The sequence below is a fragment of the Podarcis vaucheri genome, assembly GCF_965113315.1.
Source record: "Podarcis vaucheri genome assembly, chromosome: 14".
Classification (NCBI taxonomy): Eukaryota; Metazoa; Chordata; class Lepidosauria; order Squamata; family Lacertidae; genus Podarcis; species Podarcis vaucheri.
Window position 1 is genome coordinate 54,964,254 of NC_138752.1, and position 9,976 is coordinate 54,974,229.

The window sequence follows — 9,976 nt, forward strand, 5'->3', positions numbered from 1 at the left end:
AATGGGATGTTGGATTAAATAGCTGTTTGGTCTGATCCACCAGGGTTCTTCACATGTTCTTAAATAACTAGTCACAGTTTTTAAATAAATATTTTCAGGAGGCGACTGAGATTTGTCTCAGCAGCGCCTTGTTAGGTGGGCAGTTGGCCCTGAGCATTCAAGCCCCAGCAAAGCAGCTGGTCTCTCCAGGGGTTTTGGTGTTTCTCCCCTGCTTTGACGAGGGCACCCTAGTGGGCACTGCAGCATCTCTGAGACCTGGTGTGATGGGGTGGCTGTGAGCATGAGTTGGGAGCAAAGTAGTTCCCAGTTCTAAATTCATGTTCTGCATTAACTTGCTGGGTTACTCACCTCTCAGCCTTTGTCCTCCATCTGCATGTGTGGATAATAACACTGGGCTACCTTGTATGGGTGTTGCAAAGATGCTATGCAACATCTTAATCTTCCAGTAAGTTCTGCCATTTCTGCATACCCCAACAGTTTGTGCAAATTGGGTTTACATTTTGCCGCACAGGCTTGCTCCCCATCTTAGTGTAAATGGAAATTATTATTCTGCCGCCCATCTGACTGGGTTGCCCCAGGCCCTCTGGGCAGCTTCCAACAAATTAGAACACAATAAGTCTATGCACGAAGGAAGTAACATGCCACCTCATAACTTGCAGGACGTTAGTGCCATCCGTGGTGAGACTTTGAACCTGTAAATTGTGCAAGTGATGTGTGCAGTCCTTGGGGACGACATTTCCCATATAAAAGGGGGGTTGTCTCAGAAGTCGAGTTATTTGCAAGACATAGGTGGATCATTCTGCTGTTATGCCTCACCGTAATTGTAGCTCCGCTGGAGGCTGGTAGTCCAACCACCTTCAATGCCAGAATCTCCCTCAGCCAGTCCCTCACTGCCTGCTTTCTTACTTCACAGTCCAGCAGGTAGCACACATTGTCATCTTCTTCTTCCTCCGCCTCCTCCTCCTCCTCCTCTGTCTCAGTGTTGCTGTTACACAATCCAGTAGGGGGGAGGATAGGGACAAAATTAGAATTGGCTCTGTCTACCTGCTGGAAATATTCTGAGCACTGCCTTCCTTCCTTGTGGGGACACAGATACTGAATAGTGAGAGACTAAGAGTGGTTGCTCAACCAAGAAGTAACCTGGAAATGGGACATTAGGAATTGTTTCTTCAAATGATAACTGTGCAGAAGTAAACTCTTTTCCATTCTTCCTCTAGCTTGATGAAAGACTATTTTTTTAAGCCGCCCATTAACAGACTGAGCCTGAACTTCCTGGATCAGGAATTGGAGATGAACTATAGGAGCAGCTATCAAGAAGAGGTGTGTTTGTGTGTGTTGTGTATTGTGTATGTTCTGGTTGTCTCTGAGAAGCAAACTAATGAAGTGCTAATTTTTCACTGAAAAGTAGTCCTGGAGTGTTGCGTTTTGTGGAGGAAGGGGTGCTTTGTCATTGTCCTCTGCTCTTAATCTCACCCAGCCCGGTTGCTTTTCTCCCAGGGTTCTGAATTCATACTTCTGAACATACATTTGGAGCTTTGTAGGAGGGGAGAGAGATGCTTTAACTCCTTCATGTCTGTGGCTTTTATGAGTTGTTTTGGAGGATGTGATGGTTTGTACTCGGTTCCTTTTTGGGCAGTTACTGAACTTGATGCCCGGATGGTTTAAGGATAGAGAACAATACGCTGTTGCAGGAACCATAGAATGGTAGAATTGTAACGGATCCCAAGGTCCTTTGGCCGCCCCCCTGCAATGCAGGAATCTCAACTAAAGAATCCATGACAGATGGCCAGCCAACCTCTGCTTAAAAACCTCCGGTGAGTCCAAGGGAATCCATTCCACCGCCGAACAGCTCTTGACTGTCAGAAAGTTCTTCCTGATGTTGAGTCGGAATCTCCTTTCTTGTAACTTGAAGCCATGGGTTCGAGTCCTACCCTGGAGCAGAAGAAAATGAGCCTGCTCCATCTTTCGTGTGACAGCACCTGAACATCCTTTATTTAGTCAAAAGATAGGACAAAGGTCCATCACACTGTAAAGGTTCTCCGTCCTTAAACCATCCTGAACATGCACTGCTACCCTGGGGGAGTTTCTCAACATTCATGGGAGCTTTGCCTCTTAAATTATTTGTAAGGTAGTTCCTAATATCCAGTCTAAATTTGCATTGCTGAAATCCCTCGTGTTTTGTTACACTATCGCCGGTTCTGGTGAATAGTCCCCCCACAGGGCCTTTTGAAGACCCCAAAGCTGCAGCTGCCCCCTGCATTCAGCACTGCAATAAGTTGCTGTGGAGAGTGTGGGATATAAGATAGTGTCCGAAGGCAACTTAGCAGCTGGGCTGAGTGGCCTCCCGGAAGGAGAGCTCCTAGCAATGCAGTCAGAGCTGAGGAATGCACACAGCTGAAGAACAAAAGGCAGCTGGCTGCATTCCCCAAGCTGAGAACAAGAAAGCAGGTAAGGGTGACAGTTTGGGGCAAAGGGGAGCCTAGAGGATGGAGTGTGGAGGTGCAGTAAGAGGATGGGAGGAAAGGAAGGAAGGAAAGCAAGAAGGTTGAGGACAGGGACAGAGGGGGAAGCTTCACTCCAGAGCGGGAGGAACAGAAATAGTACGCTTTATTTCCTTGGGTTAAAAAAATGTCCTTTGTACCCTGTTATACTGAAGGAAAGCCAAAGGAGGGTAAAAAAGATAATTTTTTAACCCAAGGAAATAAAGCATACAAATGGACAGAATTAGTGATGAGTTATTTATATGTAAAAAAAATTGTACTGTTTGTTTTATATCTGTGTTTTTTTAAAAAATATTATATTGCTCTTTGTAAATAGCTTGGAGGTCTTCAGTTGAACAGGTTGTATATACATCTTATTAAATAATGTAACACCTTCCTTCTGTCTCCCACCCCCAAAAGCTCTGTCTGTGCCATCATATTTGACAGAAATGCCCACACTGGATTTGATTCTCCTTAAAAGGCAAACAAGAAAGAAAGAAGGAGGGCACCCACATATTGGTGCACTGTCTCATTCTGTTCTTTTTGCCTTTATCTGAAACAGGTTATGAGGAACACCCCCGTGAAGACCTTCGCCAGCGCTACCTTTAGTTCACTTCTGGATGTTTTGCTGTCCACAACAGTCTTCCTCATCCTCTCTGTCACCTGCTTCCTGAAGCATGGGATGGCTGCAACTCCTCCCCCGCCTGCAGCAGTGGTTGTGGTGGTCATTGCCATCCTGCTAGAGGTGCTGTCCCTTATCGTCTCCATTAGGTAAATGAGGCAGACTCTGGCTCGCTCTCACAGGGCGCGTAGGATAGCAGCAGAGGCAGGGCCTGCTTCTTGGATTTGAAGTGGGAATAGCTAAGAATGGGATAGAGAGTTCTGTGAGGGCCTTCGCAGCTCTGTTGTATGGAAAACAGACTCCTCCTTTCACCACTTAGAGGTGAGCCAGGACTCTCAGATTTGTACTAGTGGTCCACCCTAGGCCAGGCAAAACCCACGAGTCACTTTGGACATAATTAAACGTGTAAGGCACCCTAAAGGTGAGAACATGACAGGAAAGGGAAGAGAGCAGGATCCAGCAAAATGGCAGGGCTGCCGCTGCTAGTCTGATTAAGAGAGGAAATCGGGCATGCCAGTTCCTTGCTTAGAGGCCGGCTCTGAGTGAAGTGGCTCGAGGACTGCAGCTATACAGAGAGTCTTGCAAAACCATTCCCCTCCGCTTCTTTGCCTTTCTAGGCTCAGTTCTGTCATAGATAGAAGCAGCTACACTGGCTGACTTGGATACGTGTTGTTTTCAGAATGGTGTTCTTTCTGGAGGACGTCATGGCTTGCACAAAACGGTTGTTGGAGGGGATTGCCGGCTGGTTGCCGCGACACTTCATTGGTGCCGTTTGGATCTCCCTCCCCGCTGTCGCAGTCTTCTCACACTTCAGCTTGGAATTTGAAACAAACATTTATGTAAGTCATACATTGCTGAATCCCATAACTGGACTGGTTTTTCTGTGCTCCTGCTATATCCTGGGAGGAAGCAGGTAGAGGATCGAGATTGACAACCAGAAGTTGGTTCTCTCGCTATCTTTCTTTTTTTCAAAATTCAGTTACCAGAAACGTTGGTGGGTAGATCTTCCCTGGGTGCCCAAAAGTATGCAGGTTGCTTTCTTCCTGAGAGGAGCTGGAAGCAGTGCTGAGGGAGATGGGAAGGGAAGTGCCTAGCAGGCTGGGGCCCGCCAGTTCCAGTGAGCTGGCTGTGGGGTGCTTCATTCTTCAAAGGAGAGCACTGGAGAGGCTGGCTGCATGTGATTTACATGTAAGCTAAACAAGCTATAGCTTAGGGCCCCATTCTCTTGGGCCCCCCAAAAAAAATTAACGGAAAAAACCTGGATGTACATTTCCAGAATATAAGATAAAAAACAAATAAAATAAAACCTACACATAGCAACAGTGTAGGTCCATAAATATAGCATATATTAAACACAATAAACAGCAACAATTTGATGTTGACAAAGGACAGCTGGACATATAAAGGGCCCCATTACCTTCAGTAGCTGAGGGCCTCATCAAACCTGAATCCGGCCCTGAGGGGAGGCATAATGACTAGTGAAATTTTGGTTTTGCGACCACAGCCATTAAAAAAAGGAAAAAAAGTGGATTCCTGTGCATTTACTTAGACATCCTATTCCAATGGATCATATATGACTAATAGCTGCTGTTTCTGTTTGTTGCAGTATACCATGTTTATGTGTTCTGCAATTCTCATCACTATTGTCCAGTACTGTAACTTCTGCCAGCTCAGCTCCTGGATGAGATCATCTCTGGCCACTCTGGTTGGAGGAGTCTTGCTAGTTTTGCTGTGGGTGCCTCTGTGCCCTGACAGGTGAGCCTTTGAGGGAAAGTGGTGCTGCCTGCCTGTTGCCTGCGAGTTGGGACAGTGTCTTTTCCCCAGTGAGGGTCTTGGAGAGCATCATCAGGAAGCTGGAGTGAAATAGGAGTGAAATATCTCCCTCTTCCACCTGCAAGCAGATTCACCAGGTGTCTTTGTTGATTAGAAGTGCTGCCACTTTAGCCATCAGATGTATACTTGGACGTTTTGTGAAGTAATGTGGTTAACCTCTGGGGGGAAGGAGGATTGAGGCTGGTGTATAACTCCGTGTCAGAATGGGGTATCCAGCAGCCCAGAATGAGATTTGGAGAGTGGCAGCCAGGAGAGGTGTTTCATTTTTCTCTTTTTGAGGGGTGTTTTTTGCAACTGTTCTTTTTTTCCCCTCCTCCATGCTTTTGATTTGTTGTTGTCTGTCTCTTGTGTTTTTGTTTCAGCTCTGTGGAGGAATCATATATTGAATCAGTAAAGAACTTTAGGTAAGCATTCATTGGATTTCCTTTCGTTTCTGGCTATTACTGAGCCTGGCAGCCTTTCCCCTAAGTCTTTAAATCAACCAGCAGCATTTTTAGACCTTAAACAATTGCTTTCTCCTTCTCCCCCACCCCCAGCTTATATTCACAAGGTTTTGAGAAGCTCTGGAACTCTGTATCTGACGTCATCATGCTTTACTGCATGATAGCCATCAGGTGGATGCCTATGCCTTTTCCTTTTTGGTTTGAGCTTGGATCTGAGGTTCCTTGCGTCCTGCCCATTATTGTTTGGTGTAAGGGAAATGGAAACGGCCAAGTGGAGGATAATCATCTCCAGTTTTGTAAGGTGACCAGTTCGTATTTCGGGTCAGCAGGTGCTTGGAGCCTCCAGCCTGAGATTGCCCTATCACTGTCCTAATCCACAGGCCCAAAAGAGAGCCTGTGTGAGTGGTTTGATGTAGGGATACCAAAAAAAGAATGTAAAAAATGCCAGAACGGCCAATTCTAGTGCATTTTTAGAATTCACTAGCCTGCAGCACAGCCTGCAGAGCCTTTATGCCAGGCATAGGGAAACTCGGCCCTCCAGATGTTTTTTCAGACTACAGTTCCCATCATTCCTGACCACTGGTCCTGTTAGCTAGGGGTGATGGGAGTTGTAGTCCCAAAACATCTGGAGGGCCGAGTTTGCCTATGCCTGCTTTATGCCATTACAGACTCCAAAACAGGAAGCGCTCATCATGACTTGGGTGCACCCTGGAAAACATTTATGCATCACTTACACAAAGCACAGCATATGTCAGTTTGGCCAGAACCTCCCATTGATGAAGGCATGGGCGGCAGGCCCCCCAGTCTTAGAATCATAGAATCATAGAGTTGGAAGAGACCACAAGGGCCATCAAGTCCAACCCCCTGCCAAGCAGGAAACACCATCAGAGCACTCCTGACATATGGTTGTCAAGCCTCTGCTTAAAGACCTCCAAAGAAGGAGACTCCACCACACTCCTTGGCAGCAAATTCCACTGTCGAACAGCTCTTACTGTCAGGAAGTTCTTCCTAATGTTTAGGTGGAATCTTCTTTCTTGTAGTTTGGATCCATTGCTCCGTGTCCGCTTCTCTGGAGCAGCAGAAAACAACCTTTCTCCCTCCTCCATATGACATCCTTTTATATATTTGAACATGGCTATCATATCACCCCTTAACCTCCTCTTCTCCAGGCTAAACATGCCCAGCTCCCTTAGCCGTTCCTCATAAGGCATCGTTTCCAGGCCTTTGACCATTTTGGTTGCCCTCCTCTGGACACGTTCCAGTTTGTCAGTGTCCTTCTTGAACTGTGGTGCCCAGAAGGTGAGGTCTGACCAGAGCAGAATACAGTGGCACTATTACTTCCCTTGATCTAGATGCTGTACTCCTATTGATGCAGCCCAGAATTGCATTGGCTTTTTTAGCTGCCGTGTCACACTGTTGGCTCATGTCAAGTTTGTGGTCAACCAAGACTCCTAGATCCTTTTCACATGTACTGCTCTCAAGCCAGGTGTCACCCATCTTGTATTTGTGCCTCTCATTTTTTTTGCCCAAGTGCAGTACTTTACATTTCTCCCTGTTAAAGTTCATCTTGTTTGTTTTGGCCCAGTTCTCTAATCTGTCAAGGTCGTTTTGAAGTGTGATCCTGTCCTCTGGGGTGTTAGCCACCCCTCCCAGTTTGGTGTCATCTGCAAATTTGATCAGGATGCCCTTGAGTCCATCATCCAAGTCGTTGATAAAGATGTTGAATAAGACCGGGCCCAAGACAGAACCCTGTGGCACCCCACTAGTCACTCTTCTCCAGGATGAAGAGGAACCATTGATGAGCATCCTTTGGGTTCGGTCAGTCAGCCAGTTACAAATCCACTGAGTGGTAGCATAGTCAAGACTGCATTTTACCAGCTTCTTTACAAGAATATCATGGGGCACCTTGTCAAATGCCTTGCTGAAATCAAGGTAGGATACATCCACTGCGTCCCCTTCATCTACCAGGCTTGTAATTCTGTCAAAAAACGAGATCAGGTTAGTCTGACATGACTTATTTTTCAGAAATCCATCTCTTACAGATAGCTCCCCTCCCTAGGCCAATAACTGAACATCTCAAGCCCCAGATAAGCATAACGTCAAAGCAAGCCAAGTACTGTAGCATAAACATAATGTGAGCTGATTCTGGCAGCGACTGCCAATTCGTCCTGAATTTATCTTGGCTACCAAGGTGGTGTTTACAGGCCTTCCCAAACATTTCCCCCGTTTGATTCTACACAACCACCATCCTCATAAAACATGCGCTATGCAGGTGTTAAAATGGCCTTTTCATGTGAGTTGAACTAAACACATTAAGGACCATCTTGCAGACCTGGTTATCCAACGCAGACTAAGAAGCTGTAACATGTGAACCTTGGAGACAGCAGACATACATGAGGCTCATGGCCCATTTCTGAAGAAATGCTTGATGCAATAACTGATGCATCAGGGCAGAGTCACATTTTGTCAAGCAGCTGTTGCTGCAGTGGGAACAGTGGCCTGTGAATTTTCTTGCTGATCTAGTGCTTCTTGCATTTCAGTTTCAGCTCCATGGAAATCTTCAACTCTACACAGAACATCAGGTAATCATTAACATCTAGCAGTCTTCCTTGCACTTTCTGCTTTCTCCTCAAATGCTTAAATGAAGTGCTATAACAATTTTTTTTTAAAAAAAAGAAAGCTTTAAAAGAACTGCACTGATGATAGTCATTGTTTGGATGGGAGGGCTTTTATCCATTTCCACAGCCACACAATCAATCAGTAGCTGAACTGGGTTCCATACAGTCATAAAAATAAATTAACCAAAAAAGCCTCAAAGACAAAAAATGTAAAATAAATAGCAAAAACAAAAGCGCCAAACTTAATCCATTCCGGAAGTCCATTTAACTTCCAAAATGTTCAGAAACCAAGGCACAGCTTCTGATTGGTGCAGGTGCCCCGGGAACAGTAGCCGACAGCTGCACCAGACGTTCGGCTTCTGAAAAATGTTTGGAAACCAGAACACTTACGGTACTTCCGGGTTTTCAGCATTTGAGAACCAAGGCGTTTGAGAACCAAGGTACCACTGTATGCTATAAAACCTTGCTTGTGTATTGATTAGAAACACTAAAAAAGGTCAACTGTACACTGAACTCCATGTCCAAAGAGTTAGACATCAGCAGCCTGCTTCAGAATTTAGCTCAGGAACAACCAAATTGACTGTAAAAAAAATGCCAAATAAACTAGAGAAATATAACAGCTGCCTGGATTTTTAAAAAAGAAAAAATGCAGTGTGTGCCTACATCGCTGCTAGTTCTGAAGCCTGGTATATGTATGTGGTGTCACAGAAGCGAAAGTGAGGAGAAGAACCGCTCATCATGTGTCTGTACCCTAAATAATGGCAAGAACAGAAGTAGCTGTTTTCAGACTTAAGCAAATGGTTTTTCATTTAAGGGCTTGATCAACATCAAACTTCATTATTTTCATCACTTCATGGTGAATGTCTGAAGCCACCAAGCTATATATAGGTAAAACTCCAGTGGAATCCCTGGGACTAAGAAATGGAAATTCTAAATGTAGATTAAGCTCACTAAATCCTGCAATTATTACCTCTCCTATTCATTTCTGTTGATGTTTTGCTATATTTGGATTTCAGCTCCACAGAAATCTCCCATCTTCAGTTAGAACAGAACTATAGGTAAGAATTGATACCTAGTTCCCAGTTTTTTGTGTTTTTCCTTTGCTTGATCATTCATATTTCTGAAATGTAGAGAGAGGTACTAATGTAGATTAGTCAGTCATAGACGTATTATCTGCAGATAACTGTGACAGATGATGGTTAAACAGACTCTCACATGAAAACTTGGGATGAGTCTTGAATAAGTCAGACAGAATACTTTATTTGACATCTGAGGACCAAACTGGACATGATGTGATTTACCCAAGTAGTAACTAATTGTGACACTATCCGTGTATGTGTGTGTGTGAGAGAGTGGGGGGGGGGAGGTGGTAGGGAGAGGGAAAGTAAATAGCAATTGGAGAAAATCTGGATTGGAACAAAGCTGGTACATCATGACATAAGTGGTGAACCTGCAAATGAATTTTGGGGTTTTTAGAGGGTTCAGAAAATTGTGAAACATGATACATTATCAGGACCCATTTGGCCCTCTTAAATCTGTATACAGTGGTACCTCAGTTTTTGAACGTCTCCGTTGACGGAAGTTTCAGTTTTCGAACGCCGTAAACCCAGAAGTAAATGCTTTGTTTTTGAACTCGCCTCGGAAGTCAAACATGAAACGCGGCTTCCGTATTGAGTTTTCCATTTTGAGGCTTCTGTATTGAGTTTTCTGTTTCAGAACTCGAATGGTCTTCCAGAATGGATTACGTTTGAAAACTGAGGTACCACTGTACCAGCTAAAATAAATATTTGAAGAATAAGGATTTGATTGTTTGCCTTTTGATGGCAGCACAGAATTTTATTTGGTTTGCTCATTTTGTGTTTTATTTGCATATATTTAGTTAAATGTTTTGTATGTATACATTGGCCTCATATCTGAGTGATAAAACTTCAAAAGAGTTTTAGGTTTTATTCAACTACGTTTTACTTGGAGTATACCCAC

The 9,976-nt window shown here is 44.5% G+C and overlaps 1 protein-coding gene across 2 annotated transcripts in view; it reads left to right on the forward strand.

The window, feature by feature from the left end:
• The window catches only part of ADCY9 (adenylate cyclase 9), a 29,432-nt gene that overhangs the window by 12,070 nt on the left and 7,386 nt on the right, over window positions 1–9,976 (forward strand). For both annotated transcript variants that reach the window (XM_082199616.1, XM_082199617.1), the window contains exons 5-11: window positions 1,218–1,320; window positions 3,043–3,251; window positions 3,782–3,941; window positions 4,709–4,857; window positions 5,298–5,339; window positions 7,919–7,960; window positions 9,013–9,054. In XM_082199616.1, the coding sequence (XP_082055742.1) occupies window positions 1,218–1,320; window positions 3,043–3,251; window positions 3,782–3,941; window positions 4,709–4,857; window positions 5,298–5,339; window positions 7,919–7,960; window positions 9,013–9,054 (747 nt within the window). The remainder of the gene's footprint in view (window positions 1–1,217; window positions 1,321–3,042; window positions 3,252–3,781; window positions 3,942–4,708; window positions 4,858–5,297; window positions 5,340–7,918; window positions 7,961–9,012; window positions 9,055–9,976) is intronic.